This window comes from Ornithorhynchus anatinus, chromosome 21 (genome assembly GCF_004115215.2).
Source record: "Ornithorhynchus anatinus isolate Pmale09 chromosome 21, mOrnAna1.pri.v4, whole genome shotgun sequence".
Classification (NCBI taxonomy): Eukaryota; Metazoa; Chordata; class Mammalia; order Monotremata; family Ornithorhynchidae; genus Ornithorhynchus; species Ornithorhynchus anatinus.
Window position 1 is genome coordinate 9,006,200 of NC_041748.1, and position 27,347 is coordinate 9,033,546.

Here is a 27,347-nt window from a genome sequence, read left to right on the forward strand (position 1 = left end):
CGGCAGAGGATCGGAGCCCACGGGGGGGGGGGCAGTAGAAAGAGAGAAGGGAGGAGAGGTAGGAGGGGGCAAGGTGATGGAGAGCCTTGTAGCCTAGACTGAGAAGTTTTTGTTTCATGCGAAGGTTGATAGGCAACCACTGGAACTCCCCATTTCACATTCCCACTTGCCACTTCTGTCTTTCATCACCACTTAAGAACCTGGATACTCACAAGTGCTGCTGTAGCACTTACGTCCATATATTCAAAGGTACTTACTTAATTCATTCAATCATATTTATTGAGCGCTTACTATGTGCAGAGCACTGTACTAAGCGATTGAGAGAGAACAATATAAGAGTTGGTTGACACCCTCCCTGCCCACAATACGCTTTCAGTCTAGAGAGGGAGACAGACATTAACATAAATCAATAATTTATGATACAAAAATTATAGATATGCACTTAAGTGGTGTGGGACTGAGGGTGGGGTGAATACTAAATGCCCAAAGGTCACAGATCCATGGGCACAGATGATGCAGAAGGGAGCGGGAGCCAGGGAAGAGAGAGTTTAACCGGGAAGGAGATGTGACCTTAATAAGGTCATGTATTCTATCACACCCCTTATCTGGAACTTATTAAAGGGTTCATTCATTCATTCATTCAATAGTATTTATTGAGCGCTTACTATGTGCAGAGCACTGTACTAAGCGCTTGGGATGAACAAGTCGGCAACAGATAGAGACAGTCCCTGCCGTTTGACGGGCTTACAGTCTAATCGGGGGAGACGGACAGACAAGAACAATGGCACTAAACAGCGTCAAGGGGAAGAACATCTCATAAAAACAATGGCAACTAAATAGAATCAAGGCGATGTACAATTCATTAACAAAATAAATAGGGTAACGAAAATATATACAGTTGAGCGGACGGGTACAGTGCTGTGGGGATGGGAAGGGAGAGGTGGAGGAGCAGAGGGAAAAGGGGAAAATGAGGCTTTAGCTGCGGAGAGGTAAAGGGGGGATGGCAGAGGGAGTAGAGGGGGAAGAGGAGCTCAGTCTGGGAAGGCCTCTTGGAGGAGGTGATTTTTAAGTAAGGTTTTGAAGAGGGAAAGAGAATCAGTTTGGCGGAGGTGAGGAGGGAGGGCGTTCCAGGACCGCGTGAGGACGTGACCCAGGGGTCGACGGCGGGATAGGCGAGACCGAGGGACGGCGAGGAGGTGGGCGGCAGAGGAGCGGAGCGTGCGGGGTGGGCGGTAGAAAGAGAGAAGGGAGGAGAGGTAGGAAGGGGCAAGGTGATGGAGAGCCTTGAAGCCTAGAGTGAGGAGTTTTTGTTTGGAGCGGAGGTCGATAGGCAACCACTGGAGTTGTTTAAGAAGGGGAGTGACATGCCCAGATCGTTTCTGCAGGAAGATGAGCCGGGCAGCGGAGTGAAGAATAGACCGGAGCGGGGCGAGAGAGGAGGAAGGGAGGTCAGAGAGAAGGCTGACACAGTAGTCTAGCCGGGATATAACGAGAGCCCGTAATAGTAAGGTAGCCGTTTGGGTGGAGAGGAAAGGGCGGATCTTGGCGATATTGTAGAGGTGAAACCGGCAGGTCTTGGTAACGGATAGGATGTGTGGGGTGAACGAGAGGGACGAGTCAAGGATGACACCGAGATTGCGGGCCTGCGGGACGGGAAGGATGGTCGTGCCATCCACGGTGATGGAGAAGTCTGGGAGCGGACCGGGCTTGGGAGGGAAGATGAGGAGCTCAGTCTTGCTCATGTTGAGTTTTAGGTGGCGGGCCGACATCCAGGTGGAGACGTCCTGGAGGCAGGAGGAGATGCGAGCCTGAAGGGAGGGGGAGAGGACAGGGGCGGAGATGTAGATCTGCGTGTCATCTGCGTAGAGATGGTAGTCAAAGCCGTGAGAGCGGATGAGTTCACCGAGGGAGTGAGTGTAAATGGAGAACAGAAGAGTCTGCTTCTTCCTCTAGATTGTAAACTCATGCGTCTCCTACAGCAATTCAATCCACACCCTTCACTCCTCATACCAACCTACCCCCTGTACCTCTCTCTCATCTATGTCACTGCCAACCCCTTGTCCATGTCCTCCCTTTGACCTGAAACTCCCTCCCGCTTCATTTCTGACCAACCAACACTCTCCCCACCTTCAAAACCCTCCTAAAAATCACATCTCCTCCAAAAAACCTTCTAAGCCTTCACTTTTCCTACCCACCCTCCCGAATCACCTATGGCCTTGGCTGTGTACCCCTTAGACACTTTGATAGTCACCCAGCCCTTTAGCACTGATGAACACATCCTCATACTCCACTACTTCCCCTATCTGTAATATAATAATAATGTTGCTATTTGTTTAGCCCTTACTGTGTGCAGAGCACTGTTCTAAGCACTGGGGTAGATACAGGGTCATCAGATTGTCCTCTGACTCTCAAGCCCATGCTCTTTCCACTGAGCCACGCTGCTTCTCTAGAGAAATGAGTGAGGATAATGCCAAAGTTCCACACCTGTGAGACAGGGAGGATGGTGGTGCTGTCTAAAGTAATGGGAAAGTTATAAGGAGGACAGGGTTTGAGTGGGAAAAGGAGAAGTTCTGTTTTGGACATGTTATGTTTGAGGTGTTGGTGAGACATCCAAGTAGAGATGTCCTGAAGGAAGGAGGAAATGTGAGACTGCAGAGGAGGAGAGAGATCGGGGCTGGAGATGTTGATTTGGGAATCATCTGCATAGAGATGGTAGTTGAAGCCATGGGAGAAAATGAGTTTTCCAAAGGAGTGGGTGGAGATGGAGAATAGAAAGGGACCCAGAAGTAAATCTTGTGGGTCTCCCACAATTAAGGGAATGGGAGGCAGAGGAAGAGGCTGGGAAACAGACTGAGAAGGAGAGGCCAGAAAGGTTGAAGGAGAACCAGGAGAGGATAGTGTCATTAAAGCCAAAGTTAGATAACATTTCCAGGAGAAGAGGGCGGTCTACAGCATTTAAAGACGCTGAGAGGTCAAGGAGGATTAGGATGCCATTGGATTTGGCAAGAAGGAGATCATTTGAGACCTTTGAAAGAGCAGTTTTGGTGAAGTGAAGGAAGCTGGATTGGCGAGACTCAAGCAGAGAACTAGAGGTAGGAAGTTTAGACAACTTGCTTGAGGAGTTACGAGAGGAAAGGTGGGGGGAGATGGGATGATAACTAGAGGGCGCCATGAGGTCAAGAGGGTTTTTTTTTAGTATAGGGCAGACAAGCAGTGGGGAAAGCCACTGGGCCATGAACAATTGAAGATGGCAAGCAGGGAGGGAAGAAGGGAGGAGGCAAGTACTTTGATAAGACTCAAAAGGATGGGGTCGGAAGCACAAGAGGAGGGGGTGGATGTGGGGAGGAGGCAGATCTCCTCTTGAGATAATAATAATAATGTTGGTATTTGTTAAGCGCTAAGTGCAGAGCACTGTTCTAAGCGCTGGGGTAGATACAAGGTAATCAGGTTGTCCCACGTGAGGCTCACAGTCTTAATCTCCATTTTACAGATGAGGTCACTGAGGCACAGAGAAGTTAAGTGACCTGCCCACAGTCACACAGCTGACAAGTGGCAGAGCTGGGATTCAAAGCCATGATCTCTGACTCCCAAGCCTGGGCTCTTTCCACTGAGTCACAAGTGGGAAAGATGGTAGTCAAAGAGAACAGAGGAGGAAGCAGGAGGGAGGGACTGAAGAGAAGCAGGGGAGGTTTTAGGAAGATCACACCTGATGGTTTCAATTTTCTCAATAAAATATGTGGCCAGGTCAGTAGGGGCAAGAGATGTTGGGAGTAGGAGGATGGGGATTTGAGGAAGGAATTAAATGTCTCAAACAACTGGCAAGGGAAATGGGCATGGGAGTTAATAAGGAGGGAGAAACTAGGTTGCCAGTTGGAGAAAAGGGCAGAGCTAAAGCAGGCAAGGATGAATTTCAGAAAGACAAAGCCAGCCTGGCATCTGGATTTCTGCCAGCAGCATTCTGGGGCTCATGCAAAGGAGTGAAGTGAGTGGACTGTGGAAGGGAACCAGGGATGTGGGTTAGTGGTATGAGGTCAGTGAAGGGAAAGGGGAGCGAGTGAGTTGTGTTCAGTAGTGAGAGTAATAATAATGTTGGTATTTGTTAAGCGCTTACTATGTGCCGAGCACTGTTCTAAGCGCTGGAGTGTTCAGGGTGTCACTTTGGTTGTCAAGGGAAGGTAGTTTGGGTATGGAGATTAAATGGAGTATGACAACTTGAGAAAATTGGATGGGGTCAAAAGATTGGAGGTCTCCGTTGGGCAACATGACAGAGCTGGGGGGAAGAGGTGTATGGAGAGAAGGCAAGCGACAGACAAATCACTCTCCCCAACTTCAAAGCCTTACGGAAGGCACATCTCCAAGAAGCCTTCCCTAAGTCCTCCTTTCCTCTTCTCCCACTCCCTTCTGTGTCGCCCTGACTTGCTCCCTTTATTCATCTCCCAACCCAGCCCCACAGCACTTTTGTCCATATCTGTAATTTATTTCTATTAATGTTTGTCTGGTTCCCCACCCCCCACCCCTGGACTGTAAGCTCATTGTGGGCAAGGAATGTGTCTGTTTATTGTTATATTGTACTCTCCCAAACACTCAGTACAATTTTGTGCACACAGTAAGCACTCAAAAAATATGACTGAATGAATGAGTGAATAAATGAATGAAAGTGAGGAGTTTGTGGTTGAATAGAGGGATTTCAAGGTCTTATTAAAATCACATCTTCGCCAAAAGGCTTTCTTTAACTCCTCATTTCCCCACCCTCTTTGCCCTCCCTTTTAGTTACCTATGTACTTGGACCTGAACCCTTAAGGACTTGACATTCATCCCACCATCAGCCCCATAGCCCTAAGATACATATTCCTTATTTGCTCCTCTCCCCTATCTATAATTAATTTTATTGTCTTTCTTCCCCTCTAGGCTCTAAGCTCCTTGTGGTTAGGAACTATGTCTACCAACTCTATAGTATTGTACTGCCCCAAACAATTTGTACAGTACTCTTCATACTGTATGCCCCCGATACCATTGATTTGATTGATTCATGCATTTACCATTGTTGATAGAAAAGTATTAATTAATTCATTCATTCAATAGTATTTATTGAGCGCTTACTATGTGCAGAGCACTGTACTAAGCGCTTGGGATGAACAAGTCGGCAACAGATAGAGACAGTCCCTGCCGTTTGACGGGCTTACAGTCTAATCGGGGGAGACAAACAGACAAGAACAATGGCAATAAATAGAGTCAAGGGGAAGAACATCTCGTAAAAACAATGGCAACTAAATAGAATCAAGGCGATGTACAATTCATTAACAAAATAAATAGGGTAATGAAAATATATACAGTTGAGCGGACGAGTACAGTGCTGTGGGGATGGGAAGGGAGAGGTGGAGGAGCAGAGGGAAAAGGGGAAAAAGGGGGTTTAGCTGCGGAGAGGTAAAGGGGGGGTGGCAGAGGGAGTAGAGGGAGAAGAGGAGCTCAGTCTGGGAAGGCCTCTTGGAGAAGGTGAGTTTTAAGTAGGGTTTTGAAGAGGGGAAGAGAATCAGTTTGGTGGAGGTGAGGAGGGAGGGCATTCCAGGACCGCGGGAGGACGTGGCCCGGGGGTCGACGGCGGGATAGGAGAGACCGAGGGACGGTGAGGAGGTGGGCGGCAGAGGAGCGGAGCGTGCGGGGTGGGTGGTAGAAAGAGAGAAGGGAGGAGAGGTAGGAAGGGGCAAGGTGATGTACAGCCTCGAAGCCTAGAGTGAGGAGTTTTTGTTTGGAGCGGAGGTCGATAGGCAACCACTGGAGTTGTTTAAGAAGGGGAGTGACATGCCCAGATCGTTTCTGCAGGAAGATGAGCCGGGCAGCGGAGTGAAGAATATACTGGAGCGGGGCGAGAGAGGAGGAAGGGAGGTCAGAGAGAAGGCTGACACAGTAGTCTAGCCGGGATATAACGAGAGCCTGTAACAGTAAGGTAGCCGTTTGGGTGGAGAGGAAAGGGTGGATCTTGGCGATATTGTAGAGGTGAAACCGGCAGGTCTCGGTAACGGATAGGATGTGTGGGGTGAACGAGAGAGACGAGTCAAGGATGACACCGAGATTGTGGGCCTGAGAGACGGGAAGGATGGTCGTGCCATCCACGGTGATAGAGAAGTCTGGGAGAGGACCGGGTTTGGGAGGGAAGATGAGGAGCTCAGTCTTGCTCATGTTGAGTTTTAGGTGGCGGGCACACATCCAGGTGGAGACGTCCTGGAGGCAGGAGGAGATGCGAGCCTGAAGGGAGGGGGAGAGGACAGGGGCGGAGATGTAGATCTGCGTGTCATCTGCGTAGAGATGGTAGTCGAAGCCGTGAGAGCGAATGAGCTCACCAAGGGAGTCAGTGTAAATGGAGAACAGAAGAGGGCCAAGAACTGACCCTTGAGGAACTCCAACAGTTAAAGGATGGGAGGGGGAGGAGGCTCCAGCGAAGGAGACCGAGAATGACCGGCCAGAGAGGTAAGAGGAGAACCAGGAGAGGACGGAGTCCGTGAAGCCAAGGTGAGATAAGGTATGGAGGAGGAGGGGATGGTCGACAGTGTCAAAGGCAGCAGAGAGGTCAAGGAGGATCAGAATGGAGTAGGAGCCATTGGATTTGGCAAGAAGGAGGTCATGGGTGACCTTAGAGAGAGCAGTCTCGGTAGAGTGGAGGGGACGGAAGCCAGATTGGAGGGGGTCTAGGAGGGAATGGGAGTTAAGGAATTCTAAGCATCGATTGTAGACGACTCGTTCTAGGATTTTGGAAAGGAAGGGTAGTAGGGAGATAGGGCGATAACTGGAGGGGGAAGTGGGGTCAAGAGCGGGTTTTTTTACCACATACACAATCTTAAATATCCCTTAGGTATAAAAGCTATATATGACAATGGAACCTGGGAACAAATGGAATCTTTAAAGTAAAATCTTGGATTAAAACCAGATTCAGACCTGCTCCTAAATGAATTCTGGGGTTCTGACTACAAAATTCTGCTAGATCACATAAGCTCAACCTCCCACGTGGCTCTCCTTTCCCAGCAGTGTGTAGTGTGGATGCAACTCATAGAGTCAGGGGTCCTTTAACCCCTCCCCCCTTGCCCAATTCGTTCCCTTAAATTGGCTAAGCTCAAGTTGATATAAATTCCCCTCTAAATTGTAATCTTGTTGTGGGCAGAGAGTATGTCCACCAATTCTGTTGTACTGTACTCTCCCAAGCACTTAGTACTGAGCACTGAACACAATAATTATAGATGAGGATGTCATCAGGGAGCATTTACTCCCTGAATAATAACTAGGATGCATAAACGGATGCCCTCCCTCCCTTGCACTACAATCACTGGAGGTTCAAATTGGCTTTCACCTTTTCAAGGACCTGGCCTATGTTGTCTTGTTCAATAATGTTGTCTTGTTTTATAATGTTGTCTTGTTTTTGTTTTGCTCTGTTTTATTTTGCTATCTGTCTACCCTGGCTAGACTGTGAGCCCATCACTGGGCAGGGATTGTCTCTGTTGGCAAATGGTACATTCCAAGCACTTAGAACAGTGCTCTGCACATAGTAAGTGCTCAATAAATATTACTGAATGAATGAATCCTGCCACATCCTTCAAAAAAACAAGATGCTCCAGAGGAATATACTACAGTGTGTCCAAGGAGAAAATGATCTAAAACCACACAACTCAAGTCTAAGAGCAATCTACCAATGTTTTCTAAGATTAGTACTGGTGTCCTATAAAATGGTTTGATCAGTGCCTACTATTTATGATTTCCTTTTCCTTAAGCCCTTAATAAAGCACTTGTATACAAGCTTTATTCTGGAGATCTCACATCTCCAGGCCCGTGATGCTGAAAGTTAAGAGCTGTCAAGTGAAAAGAGAAAATAAATGAACCTTGCCACTAGAAAGGGACTGGGATGGAGAGAGAGAGAGAGGGGGAGATCTGCACTTCTCTAGATGTAAGTCTGGGGTCATCTGTCCATGTTGCTTAGTGGGAGCAGCAAAGAGAGTTCCCTCCAAAAAGGACACCTCAAAGAAACAAGAGTTAAGGATTCTAAACTAGATATCAGATTTAGTTTGACACCCGCAAAGCCTATTAGCTAGCTCGTGGTTAGCTAGCTTGTTGAACAATAGCAACACAACAACACAACAACAATAGTGTTGTTGTTCACTATTATATGCATTATATTTTAGAACAGATTTCTTTGCCTTTCAATAATATCAATCAAAGGTATGTAACGGGCCCTCACTGTGTTCAGAGCAGAACTGTACTATGCACTTGAGAAAGTACAATACAATGTTCTCTGCCCACAATGAGCTTATAGTCTAGAGGAGGTCTTGAACCCCCCTTTTGCAGATGAGGGAACTGAAGTATATGGAAATTAGGTGACTGGCCCAAGGTTGCACTGCAGGCAAGTGGCAGAGTTAGGGTTAGAACCCAGATCCTCTGTCTCCCAAGCCCATGATGCTCTTTTCATCAGGCCAGTGCTGGAGATGGGCAAACACTTTTCAGTCATATATATGAGGACAAAATCTACAATAAAACAATTGTTAAAATTTACTAGCCAAAAAATATATTCAAATAACATCATTTTACTGTCTGAGAATAGGATCATGAAATGCTTCAAAATAAAACCAACATCTGTGATAACCTCACATTCACAGCCAACTTCTAATCATGTAACTCTAGACTGTATGCTTCTTGTAGGCAGGGATAGTATCTACCAAATCTGATGTGTTGCCCTCTCCTAAGCATTAAGCACAATTCTCAGCACACAGTAAGAGCACAATGCATACTATTTATTGATGCTACAGGCCATGGTTCATCTTTAGAAGAGTATATCACCTTCTTAGCAGAAATCTTTTAAGAGGGTAGTAGAGAGGCCACTGGAGTGGAAATTAAAGGTTCTAAATTCTCTTCCATGATTTATTCTCATGCACACCATATTCTTGAGGGAGCAGAGAGGGGAAGGCTGCAAGTCCACCTAATGAATATTTACTATACTGCAGAGGAGGAGGAAAATGAGAGATAGTGTGCCAAGTGGAAAGAGCACAGGCCTGGGAGTCAGATGGCTTGAGTTCTAATCCCAGTTCCACGTGGGAAGAAGAGTGGGAAGCAGGGTGGCCTCATGGAAAGAGCATGGGGCTGGGAGTCAAAGGACCTGAATTCTAATCCCAGTTTTGCCATGTTTGCTGCATGACCTTGGGCAAGTCACTTCACTTCTCTGAGCCTTGGTTCCCTCATCTGTAAAATGGGGATTACAACTGTGAGTCCCCTGTGGGATACGGAGTGGGTCCAACCCGATCAGCTTGTATTTACTCCAGTGCTTAAAACAGTGCTTGGCACATAGTAAGGCTCAACAAATACCACAATTATTATTATTATTCTCTGTGCCTCTGTCTCCTCAGCCACAAAATGAGGGTTAAAAACCTGTTCCCTCTCCTTCTTGGACTGTGAGACATGAACTGTGTCTGACCTGATTAACTTATATCTACCCTGGCACTTAATGCAGAGCCTGACATTTAGTAAGTGCTTAGCCATAAAAAAACCCAAATACCACAATTAATACTATTATTAAACTAGGAGCTTCATGTGGAAGAAGGAATGTACTCCATCTGAATATCCTGCATGTATCCCAACACTTAGTGTAGTGACTGGCACATAGTATCAAATACCACAGTTATCTGTGGCACAAATACCACAGTTATCATTATGAAAAATGAAAGTAACCTAATAAATCATCCCATTGGAAACATTATCTAGGGTATTATCACAGCAATGATATGAGATTGCTATAATAATAATAATGATGATATTTGTTAAGCACTTACTATGTACCAAGCACTGTTCTAAGCACTGGGGTAGATACAAGGTAATCAGGTTGTCCCATGTGGGGCTCATAATCGCAATCCCCATTTTACAGGCAAGGTAACTGAAGCACAGAGAAGTAAAGTGACTTGCCCAAGGTCACACACCAGACAAGTGGCAGAGGCAGAATTAGAACCCTCTCCCCATTTCAGTCTATACTGCACTCTGCTGCCTGGATTATCTTTCTACAGAAACGCTCTGGGCATGTCACCCCACTCCTCAAAAATCTCCAGTGGTTGCCTATCGACCTTCATATCAAGCAAAAACTCCTCACTATTGGCTTCAAAGCTCTCCATCCTCTTGCCTCTACCTCACCTCCCTTCTCTCCTTCTATAGTCCACCCTGTACACTCCGCTCCTCTGCTGCTAACCTCCTCACTGGGCCTCGTTCTCACCTGTCCTGCCATCGACCCCTAGCTCACATCCTAACTCTGGCCTGGAATGACCTCCCTCCTCACAGCCACCAAAGTAGCTCACTTCCCCCCTTCAAAGCCCTACTGAAAGCTCACCTTCTCCAGGAGGCCTTCCCAGATTAAGCCACCCTTTTCCTCTGCTCCTCTTCCCCTCCCCATCACCCCGACTCACTTCCCCTGCTCTACCCCCTCCCCGCCCCACAGCACTTGTGTATATGTGTACATATTTATTATTCTATTTATTTTATTAATGATGTGTATATATCCATGTGACTGTGGGCAAGTCACTTAACTTCTCTGTGCCTCATTTACCTCATCTGTAAAATGGGGATTAACTGTGAGCCTCACGTGGGACAACCTGTATGTACCCTGTATCTACCCCAGCGCTTAGAACAGTGCTCTGCACATAGTAAGCGCTTAACAAATACCAACATTATTATTATTATTATTTATTTATATTGATGCTATTGATGCCTGCCTACTTGTTTTGCTTTTGTTGTCTGTCTCCCCCCTTCTACACTGTGAGCCTGTTGTTGGGTACAGATTGTCTCTATCTGTTGCTGAACTGTACTTACAAGTGTTTAGTACAGTGCTCTGCACATAGTAAGAGCTCAATAAATATGACTGACTGAATAAATGAATGAAAGAACCCATGACATCTGACTCCCACGCCCGGGGATCTTTCCACTAAGCCACGCTGCTATATTCACAATATAATGATAAGAGAAGCAGAATGGCGTGGTGGATACAGCACAGACCTGGGAGTCTGAAGGTCATGGGTTCTAATCATGACTGTGCCACTTGTCTGCTGTGTGACCTTGGGCATGTCACTTTACTTCTCTGTGCTTCAGTTACCTCATCTGTAAAATGGGGATTGAGACTGTGAGCCCCACGTGGGACATGGACTGTGTATCCATGTATCCACCCCACTGCTTAGTACAGTGCCTGCACATAGTAAGCCCTTAATAAAAACTACAATTATTATTTTTATAAAAATTGTGCTTTTTGTTAAGCACATTCTGTGGGTCAAGCACCATTCCAAGTGCTGGGGTAGTTCCGAGACAACGAGATTGGACACAATCCCTGTCTCATACAGAGCTCACAACATGTAGCAGGATTTTCTACCCAGTCAGTACCCAGGATGATCCCCATCATCAGGCCAGGGAGGAAGAGCGTGCTGGCCAGGGCTAACTTGCAGCAGCAGGAAGGAAGCAGGAAAGACTTGGTCCTGGCCATCCGGTCTCCCTCCAAAGCGTTCCAACTTTCCACTCCCACTGTGGCTCTTTCTGCCACCAGCCCAGTTTCCATCTCTCTCCGCCACCACACTTAACTTCCACTTCTCCGCGCCGCCACCCCAACCTATGATTGGACTGTCTAGTTTGAAATGCAAGATGTTCCCTACAGAACCGTAATACTCTCCATGGCGGAGCTTCAGAGGGGAGGGAAACAGGGGAGAACTTGATCCTAAATGCAGCCCACTTTACTGAGACCAGCCAGCTTCCTTCCTTCCTCAGACCCCTTTGCGCTTTCTGTCTTTCAGAAGAGTAGTGAGAATCAGGAAGTTGGCAATGCCCTACTTCTCGATTTTACAAACTACTTCGACCCTGCAGCCTGGGGACCCTGTTTTTGTTGAACTCCATTAACAGATTAAAGAAATCTACACTGACATGTGCTACTGACATGTGACATTCAAAATTAGAAGTGTGAAATGGAGTTCTTCACAGAAGCCCTAGCAGACAGCAGTACCTTACAAGGTGCCTTCTTGGTTTTAATAGCTCAAGGAGGGAAGTGGAAGACAAAAGGGAAATAGAAGCGGCATGGCTTAGTGGATAGAACATGGGCCTGGGAGTCACAAGGACCTGGGTTCTAAACCTGGCTCTGCCACTTATCTATTAAGAGACCTTGGTCCAGTCATTTGACTTTTCTGTGCCTCAGTTACCTCATCTGTAAAACAGAGGTAAGAGTGTGAACCCCATGTGGGACAGGGACTGTGTCCAACCTGGTTAACTTGTACCCGCCCCAGTGGTTAGAACAGTGCCTGGCACATAGTAAGCGTTTAACAAGCACTATATTATTATTATTAAGAATAATTTTACCCAGGGAAAGACCTTAAGTCCAGTTTAATTCTCATAAATGATAACAGTCTAGGCCTTTTGGTTCATATGCAGCTGCGAACCATTGATAGAGTTCCCTACGAGACATTACACATTAGGAAAAGAGGAAAAGGGTGGAGAAGCAGCGTGGTTTAGTGGAAAGAGCCCAGGCCGGGAAGTCAGAGGACCTGGGTTCTACTTAAGGCTCTGCCACTTCCCTATTGTGTGACCTTAGGCAAATCACTTAACTACTCTGGATTTGTTTCCTCATTTGTAAAATGGAGATTAAAAACTTTCCCTTCCCTTTAGACCAAGACACCCATGGGGGACAGGGACTGTGTCCGATCTACCTCGTATCCTACCCCAGCGCTCAATACAGTGTTTGGCACATTGCAAACACTTAAATGTTTAAATATTATTACTATAGTTACTTTTTAAATTGCTGGACAAAAACATCATGGCTCTTTTTTTTGGCCAAACAAAATGATGACACCCAAAATGAAAGTGAAATGCTTTGGGGATGGATATGAAAATGGGCAGATTAAATACCATTTTTCCCTTCCCCTTAAACTGTGAGCATCACGTGGGATTGGGTACGTGCCTGATCTGATTGCACTGTATCTAATCTACCTCAGCACTTCGTAGAGTGCTTGTCACACAGTAAGCGCTTAACAAATGCTTAACTAATGCTAACTAATGCTTAACTAATAGAAATAATACCAATAACTGATAAAGGAATCCCAGCTAACAGATTCAACTGATAGGATGCTTTGGTTCAGGGATCAAGGATTTAGGGCTAAATTGAGGCTTATTTTTTTTTTCCAATGAATGTGAAAATTAGGAACCCCTCTGATCTGATTCATTCATTCATTCAATAGTATTTATTGAGCACTTACTATGTGCAGAGCACTGTACTAAGTGCTTGGAATGTACAAATTGGCAACAGATAGAGACAGTCCCTGCCCATTGACAGGCTTACAGTCTAATCGGGGGAGACAGACAGACAAAAACAATAGCAATAAATAGAATCAAGGGGATGTACATCTCATTAAAACAATAGCAATAAATAGAATCAAGGGGATGTACAGCTCATTAACAAAATAAATAGGGTAATAAAAATATATATAAATGAGCGGATGAGCACAGTGCTGAGGGGAGGCGAAGGGAGAGGGGGAGGAGCAGAGGGAAAGGTGGGGAAAGGGGGCTTAGCTGAAGGGAGGCAAAGGGGGGGACAGAGAGGCAGCAGAGGGAAAAGGGGAAGCTCATTCCGGGAAGGCTTCTTGGAGGAGATGAGCTCTCAGTAGGGCTTTGTAGAGGGGAAGATAATTAGTCTGGCGGAGGTGAGGAGGAGGTGTCTCAGGACACCGGGAGGGCGTGGGCCAGGGGTCGACGGAGGAATAGGCGAGAGCGGGGGATGGTGAGAAGGTGGGCAGCAGAGGAGCGGAGACTACGGAGTGGACAGTAGAAAGAGAGAAGGGAGGAGAGGTAGGAGGGGGCAAGGAGATGGAGAGCCTTGTAGCCTAGACTGAGAAGTTTTTGTTTCGTGCAGAGGTTGATAGGCAACCGCTGGAGGTTTTTAAGAAGGGGAGTGACATGCCCAGAGTGTTTCTGCAGGAAGATGAGTTGGGCAGAAGAATGAAGAATAGACTGGAGCGGGGAGAGACAGGAGGAAGGGAGATCAGAGAGAAGGCTGACACAATAATCCAGACGGCATATTATGAGAGCCTGTACCAGTAAGATAGCCATTTGGGTGGATAGGAAAGGGCGGATCTTGGAGATATTATAAAGGTGAGACTGGCACTTCTTGGTGATGGATTGGATGTGTGGGGTGAATGAGAGAGCCGAGTCAAAGATGACACCGAGATTGTCGGCTTGAGAGACGGAAAGGATGGGCGTACCATCCACAGTGATAGGGAAGTCAGGACAGGGCTTGGGAGGGAAGATAAGGAGCTCAGTTTTGGACATGATAAGTTTTAGGTGGTGGGCAGACATCCAGGTAGAGACGTCCTGGAGGCAAGGGGAGATATGAGCCTGAAGGGAGGGGGAGAGGACAGGGGCAGAGATGTAGATCTGTGTGTCATCTGCATAGAGATGATAGTTGAAGCCGTGAGAGCGAATGAGTTCACCAAGGGAGTGAGTGTAGGTGGAGAACAGAAGAGGGCCAAGAACTGACCCTTGAGGAACTCCAACAGTTAGAGGATGGGACGGGGAGGAGGAGCCTGCGAAGGAGACCGAGAATGAATGGCCAGAAAAATAAGAGGAGAACCAGGAGAGGACGGAGTCCGTGAAGCCAAGATGAGATAAGGTGTGGAGGAGAAGGGGATGGTCGACAGTGTCAAAGGCAGCTGAGAGGTCAAGGAGGATTAGGATAGAGTAGGAGCCATTGGATTTGGCAAGAAGGAGGTCATGGGTGACCTTTGAGAGAGCAGTCTCGGTACAGTGGAGGGGATGGAAGCCAGATTGGAGGGGGTCCGGGAGAGAATTGGAGTTAAGGAATTCTAGGCAGCGAGTGTAGATGACTCATTCTAGGAGCTTGGAAAGCAAGGGCAGTAGGGAGATAGGGTGATAACTGGAAGGGGAAGTGGGGTTGAGAGAGGGCTTTTTTAGGATGGGGAGACATGGGCATGTTTGAAGGCAGAGGGGAAGAAGCCATTGGAGAGTGAGCTGTTAAAAATAGAAGTTAAGGAGGGGAGGAGGGAAGGGGCGATGGTTTTTATAAGGTGAGCGGGAATGGGGTCCGAAGCACAGGTGGAGGGGGTGGCACTTGCGAGGAGGGAGGAGATCTCCTCTGAGGATACTGCAGGGAAAGATGGGAAAGTAGGGGAGAGCGTTGGGGGGAGGGGGAGGCACAAGGGGGAGGGGTGACTTTGGGGAGCTCAGACCTGATGTGTTAATTTTCGTGATGAAGTAGGTGGCCAGATCGTTGAGGGGTGAGGGATGGGGGAGGGCGAGGAACAGGGGGCCTGAGGAGAGAATTAAAGGTCCAGAACAATTGGCGGGGGTGACGGGCATGGGTGTCAATGAGGGAAGAAAAGAAGTTTTGCCTGGAGGAGGAGAGGGCAGAGTTAAGGCAGGAAAGGATAAAGTTGAAATGGATAAGGTTGGCTTGGTGCTTGGACCTTCGCCAGCAGCGCTCAGCATCCATTCCAATCTGGGTCTCACATAGCCCTGTAATGCCATCTCCGAGGAAGAAAACCATCGCCTTTTTTTAAGATGAGTTTCAATTGCTGACAATTTGAATGAAAATCTCTTTGAAGTAAAAAAATAAAGTACATCTTAAAGCCTTCTCTCAAAGTGTTCTGCCCCAGAATATAAACTTGTGTGACACACATACAACAATTCGACTTACACAAAATACAAAACTTACATTTCGAGTCTGCAAGAATCAGCTAGCTAGAGCCCTCTTGGGAAGGACTCCCCCAAGATGATGATAAAAATAAAAACAAAATTGATACTGGCAAAGCCCTATCAAATCCTAAGTAACTACAAGCTACCTAAACTGCTGGAAATACTCATCTAGGGAAGACCAACAGTTCCAATGTTGATAGAAAAATGTGAAAAGCCAGTTTTCAATTTTGGAAAAAACACATGTATATATGCAATACTAACACTTAATTTCTTCGGCAAGATGTTCTTCTTGTTCTTATTAGAGCAAGCAACCATTTCAAACATAATGTAAATGGACTGAGGCCAAACTGCAATCCCTCTTTGAATAACAAAATGTCTTATGCTCTTTCTTGAGGTTTACGTAATCAAAAGAGTAGGTATTCATGAAATTCTAGTTCGTATTTGATCCCGGTATTAGAAGATAAAAATGACGAACAAAATAAGATGATCTGGAATTTAGTAAAACTGTACACTTAAATAAGAAAGACAAACCAAAAGCACGAGATAAACGGCTAGCAGTTCCAGAGTTCAGCATTATCACTGGTATTTGAGCGCTTGCTGTATATGCAGAGCACTGTACTAAACGCTGAGGAGAGTCCAATACAGCAGAATCGGTACACCCATTCCTTGCCCACAATGCGCTTACGGTTTCGAGAAAAGGCTTGAGTCGTAGGGGCCTCCGAGATTAATGAGTAAGCAATAATTTCCTCCTCTAACACCAACCTTCTCACTGTAGTTCGATCTTGTCTGTCTCACCACCGACCCCTTGCCCACATCCTCCCTCTGGCCCAGGACTCTATCTGTCAAATCTGAGAGACAAACACCTTCCCATTTTCAAAGCCCAACTAAAATCACAACTCCTCCCTTCCTTAAGACCTCCCTTTTGCATCGCCTATGCATTTCTAAGTACTTTGATACTAACCCCAGCTTCTCAGCACTTACATACATTTCCTTCTACTCTGCCATTCCCCTATCAGTAATATATTTTAATATCTGTCTCCTCCCTCTAGACTGTAAGCTCCTTGTAGGCAATGATCATGTCTACCAGTTTTATTGTATTATACTCTCCCAAGTGCTCTGCACATGGTACGCATGCGATGAATAGCATTCATTGTTCGACTGACTACTGAAGCGATGCTAGGCCCACATTGGGCTATTCTAGTCTGGCCAGCCCTGGGCCCACAGTGGTAACAGACCTCATTCCAGAGCATAGGAGACTCCCAAATTACTATTACCCTATCTGTCCAGAAATCCCCAGAATGCCCAACACTACCTTGGTTTTCCTCCAACCTCTCTGAGTGCTCTTTCTCAGTGTCGTTGGTTGGCTCCTCCTCTCCCTCCCATCTTCTTATTCTGGGGTCCCCCAGGGCTCTATTCTAGGTCCCCTAACACTTCCTACTCTCTCGTGAGTTCATGTAGACTGTAAGCTCATTGTGGGCAGGGAATGTATCTGATTATTGTTTTACTGTATTCTCCAAGCACTTCAATCATTCATTCATTCATTCAATTGTACTCATTGAACGCTTACTGTGTGTAGAGCACACAGTACTCAGCACTTGGAAAGGACAATTCGGCAATAAACAGAGACAATCCCTGCCAACAAAGGGCTTACAGTCTAGAAAGGGGAAGACACACACCAAAACAACTAAACAGCCATCAATATAAATAAATAGAATTATAGATATATGCATTTATACATAAGTACTGTGGGGTTGGGGGGTGGAGGGAGTAGAGTAAAGGGATGAGTCGAGGTGATGCAGAGGAGATGGGAAGATGAGGTGAAGGGGGGCATAGTCTGGGAAAGCCTCAGGCTATGCTTTGAAGGGGGGAAGAGTGATCATTTGGCAGATTTGAGGAGGGAGGGCACTCCAAGCCAGAGGTGGGATATGGGCCGGGGGTCGACAGTGGCAGATTTGAGGAGGGAGGGCACTCCAAGCCAGAGGTGGGATGAAGGCCGGGGGTCGACAGTGGGACAGGCGGGAATGAAGCACAGTGAGAAGGTTAGCACCAGAGGAGTGGAGTGTGTGGGCTGTGATGGAGAAGGAGAGAAGGGAGGTGACGTAAGAAGAGGCAAGGTGATGGAGAGCTTTGAAGCCAATAGTGGGTAGTTTTTCTTTGATATGGAGGTTGATTGGCAACCACTGGAGATTTCGGAGGAGGGGGGTGACACGCCCAGAATGTTTCTGTAGAAAGATAATCCGGGCAGCAGAATGAAGTATGGACTCAAGTGGGGAGAGACAGGAGGTTGGGAGGTCAGAAAGGAGTCGATGCAGTAATCCAGTCGGGATAGGATGAGTGACTGTACCAACGTGGAGGTGGTTTAGATGGGGAGGAAAGGGCAGATCTTACAGTGCTCTGCACACAGTAAACACTCAATAAATATTGACTGAATGAATGAAGCTGCTCACTTATCACCTTTCTGTGGATGCCTCCCAAATCTACTTGCCAGCCCTAACCTCATCTGACCTGCAATCCTGCATCTCCTCTCCTCTTGCCTCCAGGCGTCACACCGAGGTCACATCTCCTCCAAGAGGCCTTCCCCAATTAAGCCCAGCTCGATCTTCTTTATGTCATCTATGCACTTGGATCTGTGACCTTCAGGTATTTGATATTCGCCCCACCCACAAGCCCAGAGCACTTATGTACCTGAACAAATCATTCATAATGTATAATTTAAAGATATGAATTGCAGTGCTTACTAAGTGCTTTAAAGTATATGTTATAAATTATTTATGTGTTTATATTAATATCTGTCTGTCCCTCCAAAATGTATGGGCAGGGAACATGCTGGCTAATTCTGTTGTATTATACTCTTCCAAGCGTACACAGTCAGCATTCAAATACCTGGCCTGGAATCCCTCCTCTTCGATATGCACCAGATCACCACTCTCCTACCCTTCAAAGCCTTATTAAAGTGACTTCTCCTCCAAGACGCCTTCCCCGATTACGCCCTCTAACCCAGCTCTCTCTCTTCTCTGTGTCACCTATGCACTCAGATCTATACCCTTTTGGGAATACTCTTGAGATTCACCCTACCCTCAGTCTCACAGCATTTATGTACCCATCCATAAATTATTTATATTAATGTCTGTCTCTCCATCTAGACTCTAATGTCACCGTGTCTACCAACTCTGTTGTATTGTCCTCTCCCAAATCTTTGGTACAGTGCTCTGCACACAGTAAGCACTCTATAAATACTATCGATTGATTGTTTCAGACTTCCAGGCCCATGCTCTTTCTGCTAGACCACATTGCTTCTTCCTGCATAACTCCCCTATCTGCCCTTTCCTCTCTACCCAAAGGAATGCCAACCTGGTACAAGATCTGTTTTCACAGTAAGGCTCTTCCATTGGCCTTCTCGCTGGTCTCCCAGACTGCAGCCTCTCTCATCTCCAATCCACACTAGGCAGAGATCACATTTCTAAGTGTCACTGGGTCCAAATCCCTCCTCAAAACCCTATCCTGTCTCTCCACAAACAAAAACTCCTCAGAGGCGACTTCGAGGCTCTCCAATCAATCCATAGTATGTATTAAGTGCTTACTCTGTGTGGAGTACTGGACTGAATGCTTGGGGGCATACAACAGAGTTAGGAAACACAATCTCTGTCTTCCTGTAGCTTACAATATAGCTGGGAAGACAGAGACTAAAAGCAATGTGGCCTAGTGGTAAGAGCTTCAGCCTGGGAGTCAGAGACCTGTTTTTTTTTTAAATGGCATTTAAGCGCTTACTAAGTGCAGGGGTAGATAAAAGATAGTCGGGTTGGACACAGTCCCTGTCCCACACGGGGCTCTCAGTCTTAATCCTCATTTTACAGATCATGTCCCTGAGGCAGAGAAGTTAATAATAATAATAATGATGGTATTTGTTAAGTGCTTACTATGTGCCAGACTGGGGTGGCTGAGTTTGGGTACTAAGCGCTGGGGTGGTTACAAGCAAATCGAGTTGGACAGTCCCTGCCTCATTCAGGGCTCACAACTCCTTTATTTGTTTATAATAATGTCTGTCTCCCCATCTACACTGTAAGCTCATCTTGGGCGGGGAACACATCTACCAAGTCTTTTGCAGTATACTCTCCCAAATGCCCTGTCCAGAGTAATCAATCAATAAATGCAATTGATTGATTCACTGAGATGCATTCCAGGACATCACGTCACAACCAGAAATGCTGTCACCAGAGGTAAAAATTATACCAGAAGATGTAACACCTGGTTCCCCACTCTAAAGATTGCATTAATTTTATGGGTGTTTTTTTTTTTTAAAAAAAAGGCATTTTGTTCCCAGAATTATTGCTGTATTACTACTCCCGAATTATTACTGCAATGATTAGTACTGTAATAATTATTACTACTTAGGCTGTGAGCTCCATGTGAGATAGGGACTGTGTCTGACCTAATTATCCTGGATCTACCCCAGTGTTTAGTACACTGCTTGGCACAAAATAAAGCGCTTAATACCACAATTACTATTATTATTACTAGAGTGGAACATAGGTTTATCCTGTGGAATGTAGAGACCAAGACCCCTTTGGTTAATTAAGATTTGTAAAATGGATCCTTCCTATTAGCTGGGCCAGAGAGGGACTATTCTCAGAAAAACAGTAATAGGATAAATAGTCTTTCACTTTATATTGGAATCCAACCCTCAAAATCAGCACTAGGAAGACGGGCAGTTTTCTGTCCAGGGCTGATCTCATCTGAAGGGCGGATGTAAAACCATGAGCTTGTTCTATGAACACTATTGTGCTTTGTCTTTCATTAAGCACCAAACCAGGCACTGAAAGTTTTATGAAACAACAAATGACCAACCACTGTATGTGACTGAGCAATGTCCAAGTGAACCTTTCATATGTCTCTTCTGGGGCTCAGAGGCCTATTATCCACTATAGTAATAAAAGAGAAATGTAGAGGATGGAAAACAGGAAGTGACAAGGACTAAAGGAAGTCACCCCGCTCCTCAAAAAAAAACTCCAGTTGTTGCCTAACAACCTTCATATCAAGCAAAAACTCTTCACTGTTGGCTTCAAAGCTCTCCATCCCCTTGCCCCCTACCTCACCTCCCCTCTCCTATAGCCCAGACTGCACACTATGCTCCTCTGCTGCCGCTAACCTCCTCACTGGGCCTCATTCTCGCCTGTCCCGTCGTTGACCCCTGGTCTACATCCTACCTCTGGCCTGGAATGCCCTCCCTCCTCATAGCCACCAAACTAGCTCACTTCCCCTCTTCAAAGCCCTACTGAAAGCTCACCTCCTTCAGGAGGCCTTCCCAGACTGAGCCCCCCTTTTCCTCTGCTCATCCTCCCCTTCCCATCGCCCCAACTCCCTCCCTCTGCTTTACCCTCCTCCCCACCCCACAGCACGTATCTATATATGTACATATTTATTATTCCATTTATTTTATTAATGATGTGTATATATCTATAATTATTTATTTGCATTGACGCTACTGATGCCTGTCTATTTGTTTTGTTGTCTGTCTCCTCCATTCTGGTCTGTGAGCCCACTGTGGGGTAGGGATTGTCTCTATTTGTTGCCAAATTGTACTTTCCAAATGTTTATTCATTCAATAGTATTTATTGAGCGCTTACTATGTGCAGAGCACTGTACTAAGCACTTGGGATGATCAAGTCGGCAACAGATAGAGACAGTCCCTGCCGTTTGATGGGCTTACAGTCTAATCGGGGGAGATGGACAGACAAGAACAATGGCAATAAATAGAGTCAAGGGGAAGAAAGTTTAGTACAGTGATCTGCACACAGTGAGTGCTCAATAAATACGACTGAATGAATAAATGAATAATGATAGTATTTAAGTGCTTACTATGTGCTAGACACTTAGCTATATGCTAAGTGCTGGGGTAGATACAAGGCAATCAGGTTGGACACAGTCCATGTCCCACATGGAGCTCACAATCTTAATCCCCATTTTACAGATGAGGTAACTGAGGCACGGAGAAGCTAAGTGACTTGCCCAAATTCACACAGCAGACGGGTGGTGGAGCTGGGATTGGAACCCAGGTACTTCTGACTCCCAGGCCTGTACTCTACCATTAGGCCACGCTACAACCCAGCCCAAACTCTTTGCTCCTCTAATATCAGCCTACTCACTTTATCTCGTCTATCTCACAGCCGACCTCTCATCCAAGTCCTACCTCTGGCCTGGAAAGCCCTCCCTCTTCATATCGGACAGACAATTACTCTCTTCACCTTCAAAGCATCTCCTACAAGAGGCCTTCCCTGACTAATCCCTCATTTCCTCTTCTCCCACTCCTTTCTGCACTGGCCTGACTGGCTTCCTTTATTCACCTCTTCCTCAGTCCCACAGCCCTTAGGTACATATCCGTAATTTATTTCTTTATATTAAGGTCTCTTTCCCCCTCTAGACTGTAAGCTCGTTGAGGGCAGGGAATGTGTCTTTCAACCCTGTTATACTGACTTTCCCAAGTACACAGTAATCGTTCAGTAAATACCGCTGAATGATCTTCAATCTACCCCAGACCTTAAAGCAGTGCTTGACACATAGTAAGCACTTAGCAAATTCCGTTAAAAATAAATAAAAAAAAGGAGGCAGAGAGGGTAACTAGGTACAGAATCTATTAATATTAATAACTGTAGTAGTTCTTAAGCACTTACTATGAATAGAGCACTGTGCTCAATACTGGGGCATTAACAAGCAGATTGGACACAGTCCCTGCCTCAATCGGGATTAACAGTCTAAGATGCAGAGAGAGAGAAGAGGAGACAACTGAGGCACAGAGGTCAAACGGCTCAACCAGGTCACCCAGCAAGCCATTAGCCCGCCTTGGTTTAGGCGCAGGGTCTCCTACTCCCACATATTTGTTCATTCTGGTAGACCAGGCTGTTTCCCTAGCCTCTCCAGGTGTCTCCCAGCCATCCAGTTCCCACCATCCTCCGTCACCTTCTGAACCTGTTGGTTTCTAACGTGTGTTTAAGAAAAATTTCCAAGCTAAAGACATTTAACAGAAGAGGTGGTTTCTTATAGTAATTCCACTTCTCCGTCCTATAGATCTGTTTCTATGATTCCAGAAATAATTATTGAACCACTACTGGATCCATAACCATTCACTGGGCACTCTCAGAAAGAAAAAATCGACCTCTATTTTCAGCAGCAATGGTTTGGGTAGAAAATCATTCACTCATTCAATGGTATTTATTGAGCGCTTACTGTGTTCAAAGCACTGTATTAAGCACTCAAGTATAGTACTAAGCAGATAAGGAGGGTACGCTGTTGCCTCAGGGAGCCGTGGGAGGGTCAGGCATACCGGAACCTTCCCAAGACAGCAGTGAGGCACAGCGCCTGGAGGGGGTCAGCCACCTTCCTGGCCCTGGCGCCCCCGTCAGAGGGGATGAGGACACGGGGCAGAGGGACCTGATATGACTCCATCCGGCCGTGGCAGAGTTGGCACCGCAAAGTCCCATCCCAGGGGCTTCCCCATCTTACTTCTCTCCCCGGGACCCTGAGCTATTGGACTGAGACCCCCACCCCAGTTCTGACAGATGGAAAAGTCCAGGGCTCCCGGAGCCAGCCTTCCACCCTGGCCCAGCTGCTGGGGGCACGTGAGACTGGGGGCTTCATGTCTTCATGCTTCACACTCGCTTCCTGGGGCTTTCCCTCGCTCTGGGCTCCCCCGCGTCCCACCCCCTCGGACCACCCGGCCCCGGGAGGTGGGCGTCCCACTGGAGGGGGCTGGCTGACCCCCCGCCCTCCTCACAGGCACTGTGCCATTTCTGCTCTACAGAGAGCCAGCGGGGAAAAAAGGGGGGAAAGGTGGAGCTGGGACCAGCCTGGGGTGGGGAAGGGGTTTGGTTTCTGAGCGGGAGGGAGGTTGGGAGAATGCCGGCCAGGGAGGAAGAACGTGCCAGCCAGGAACTGGCTGGAACTTACTTACGCCTTTAGCATTGACTCAGACATATTTAGACTGTGAGCCCCATGAGGGGCAAGGACTGTGTCCTACCTGAGTATCTTCTATCTACCCCTGCGTTTAGTACAGTGCTTGGAACAGAGTGTTTAACCAATACCATTATTACTCTTATTTAGCTAGTTCCTAACATTGGCCACCGACAGCTTGCCCAACCCTTCCTCCTACCACAGAATCCTCACTCTTCAACTCTGCCAAACACAGCTCTCTCCCCATTGTCAATGCCTTTCTGAAATCCCTCCTCCTTCAGGCAGCTTTTTCTGATGCTTTTCTGTTCTCAAAACACCTGAAGCGCTTCTGCATCGACTTACATATGCTACTACTTAAGCTCTTTCTTATCCATACATCCATCTTTCCATTTACTTCTTTCTAGTAACTACGATTTAATTTTTGTCTGTCTTCCCTGCTAGACTGCAAGCCACCTGAAGGTATGGATCAAGTTTTATACCTGTAATCTCCCAAGTGCTTACACACGTTTTATTAACTGACTGATTAGAAATCAGACAATTAATCTCATTTCTATCTCCCTGGAGTGTTGGCCACCCAAATGTCATCATTTTTAATATTTGGCAGTTCTTTAATTTTAGGAAACAAAATAAATATTGGCACCCTATTCAAAAGGATACCACAGTCTATCAGTCTAACAGCAGCTTTATCTGATGATTCAGCAGCAGAAGGATTCTGATTTGAGCATTTTTGTTCCCTAGCCTTGATCTCTACAGGATGGACTGCCCAAAAAGTAGTTTTTGGGTACAAGTTGGGGGGAAAAGACATTTTTCATTATTATTAGACTTGCACAGGCACTATTACAAACATCAAACAGCTAGCATATCATGACACATACCACCCATGCAATGAGCATTTAGATCAATGCACAGAAGCTGGGTTAAGCATCTTGTTGGGGGTGGGAGGCTGGGGGGAGAGGAGAGACATGACACCCAAGTAGGGAGACTTCTCTCACTCCTTATTTATATGGAAAATGATAAGGTCCAAAAATTTACACCTCCTTTAAAAGTGAAATTACTTTAAACATTCCAATGGTTCATATTACAAGAGTGGGAGTCAAATTTGCTGGCCTAAATTCCCGGGGAGGCCTTGAGCAGGGGCAGATAACAACCTTCCTAACTTTTACAACAGTGAGAAAGAAGGTCACTAGGAAGATGGGCCCCAGCCGTGACTTCTGGTCAGAAACACTTGGGGCCGGGAGTCCCACCACCCCTTTCATTTTTGTGACCATCTTTTCTCTTCTGCATTTTCGTTCGCACGCCTGTCCCCGACCTCCGGCCCCTCTTTTCTCAGAGTGTGAGCCTGAGGCCAGCACTCAGTACAGTGTTTTACACCTAGGAAGTGTGAAATAAATATTCCTTTAATTTTAAGGCTCAGCAAGCAGAAGGAGACCCTTTATAAACTGCCATGTTTCCGCTTCCTCGCCAGATTAAAGTAAAATTGCCTAGCTGTCTCTACACTTCAGTCGTACTTATGGAGCGCTTACTGTGTGCAGAGCGCTGTACTAAGCACTCAGAAAGGACAACTCAGTAAGAACCAGACAGTCGGATTGCAATGGCAAATACTGTACCCTTTGGAGTGGATACTTTTTGCCATTACTCATTCTTAAATCCTACTTTTTGGATGCACCACCTTGACTGCTGGGCAGCTGGTGGCAGGGGCTGCAATCGCAGAAGGGATGAATGGTGTGGTAGGAAAGGAGGGGAGGTTGGCTCTCCCCGGAGGCCTTTCCCACCCCTGGACGGTTTAAGAGAAGGAGTGTGTCTCAGTGGAAAGAGACAGGGCTTGGGAGTCAGAGGTCATGGGTTCGAATTCCAGCTCTGCCACTTGTCAGCTGTGTGACTGACGGTAAGTCACTTCACTTCTCGGTGCCTCAGTTCCTTCATCTGTAAAATGGGGATTAAAACTGTGAGCCCCACCGTGGGGCAACCTGATCACCCTGTATCAACCCCAGCTCTTAGAACAGTGCTCTGCACATAGTAAGCGCTTAACAAATACCACCATTATTATTACTATTATTATTAGCAAGGGGATGGAGAGCTCTGAAGAAAAAGGGAGGAGTCTTTGCTTCATATGAAGAATGAGAGGCAACAACTGGAGATTTTTGAGGAGGGGGGTGACATGCCCAGGGCGTTTCTGTAGAACGATAATCCGGGCAGCAGAGTGAAGTACAGACTGAAGTGGGGAGAAACAGGGGGTGGGAAGATCAGAAAGAAATGAAACATTCAATCATTCAACCGTATTTATGGAGCACTTACTGTGTGCATAGCACTGTATTTAGCGCTTGGGAGAGTACAATGCAATAATAAACAGAAACATTCCCTGCCCACAGTAAAACAGAATGTATTAAGGACCTACTGTACACAAAATGAGAGGGGAAAGAATGTTGTTATTATTATTTAAGGCACGGCCGCCGACTTGGGGGTGTCTAACCAAGCTCCGGCGCTTAGAACGGCGTTCGGCAGCGCTCAACAAACACCACCGTCCTCACGTTGGGGGGGAAAACGAGTCCCTTATTTGCACAATGATCCCAAGCCTCACACCAGTCCGCTCGGGCTGGACGGTGCAAACGAAAAACTCGGGAAAGTGGCGGGACGGAGTTTCGAAGGCAACCCCGCCTGGCCCGGATTCATTCAATCGTATTTATTGAGCGCTTACTATGTGCAGAGCACTGTACTAAGCGCTTGCAACGGACAATCCGCACTGGGCAGCGGAGCCGCGGTCCGCAGCTTTTTCCGGGAAGCTGTCGAAGGGGAAAACGAGCTCGCTGCCGGTCCCCGTGCCCCCCTGGCCCGGGCCGTGGCGCCGGGCGGCTCACCGAGGAGTCCGGTGGTGCACATCCAGGCGCCGTGGTGGCGGCGGAGGCGCAGCTTGGCGCGCAGTGCGGCGGCCAGGCGGGCGAGCAGCAGCAGCAGGGGCTGAGGCCTCCTCCGGCCCGGCGGCCCGCACGTCCCCCGCCGCCCCGGGGAGGGCGCGGCGCCCCCGGGCAGGACCGGCCGCTGCTCCGGGGGCTCGGCCCGCTCCCCGGCCGGCTCGGGCTCCCCGGCTGCCCGGCGAGGCCGCGGCCCCGACCGAGGCGCCGCCGCCTCCCTGGCCTTGCTCCTCGCCTGCATGGCGGGTGGACGGGTGGACGGGCGGGCGGGCGGGCGGGCGGACGAGCGGCCACCGGCTCCCGCTCCGGGCCGCGCTCCGGAAGGTGGAGGGTTGGCGGGGAGGGGGATCGGAGGCGGGGCCGCGCCTCCCGTTGCCTGGGAAACCGCGGCCCGCCACGGAGCATGCGCCGGATCGCCCCAGCCCCGCCTCGCCCTCCCCGCGGGGCCGCGCGCGCTCCCGGGCTCAGGCCGCCGGCCTCGTGTCGGCCTTTCGATTGGCTCCCGCGCGCAGGCGGGACCGCGCGCAGTTCCCCTCCCCCTCCTATCAAACTGAAGAGACCCCTCCCAACTGCGTTTCCCGCGGAGTCAATGCCCCCAAACTTCGAAATTTCATTCATTCAGTAGTATCTTTGAGCGCTTACTGAGCGCTTAGTACAGTGCTCTGCACATAGTAAACACTCAATAAATACTATTGAATGAATGACTTCTCTTATATGCTGCCTGTTGTCTTGTTTTGATATCTGCCTCCGCCCTTCTAGACTGTGAGCCCGTTGTGGACGGGGATTGTCTCTTTTGCTGAA

At 47.4% G+C, this 27,347-nt stretch overlaps 1 protein-coding gene across 3 annotated transcripts in view; it reads right to left on the reverse strand.

Moving 5' to 3' along the window:
- The window catches only part of LOC100077800 (probable C-mannosyltransferase DPY19L1), a 117,180-nt gene extending 90,403 nt beyond the window's left edge, over positions 1-26,777 (reverse strand). For all 3 annotated transcript variants that reach the window (XM_029049119.2, XM_029049118.2, XM_029049117.2), the window contains exon 1: positions 26,493-26,777. In XM_029049119.2, coding sequence (XP_028904952.1) covers positions 26,493-26,514 — 22 coding nt within the window. In that variant the 5' untranslated portion in view covers positions 26,515-26,777. The remainder of the gene's footprint in view (positions 1-26,492) is intronic.
- Positions 26,778-27,347: the final 570 nt, after the last annotated feature.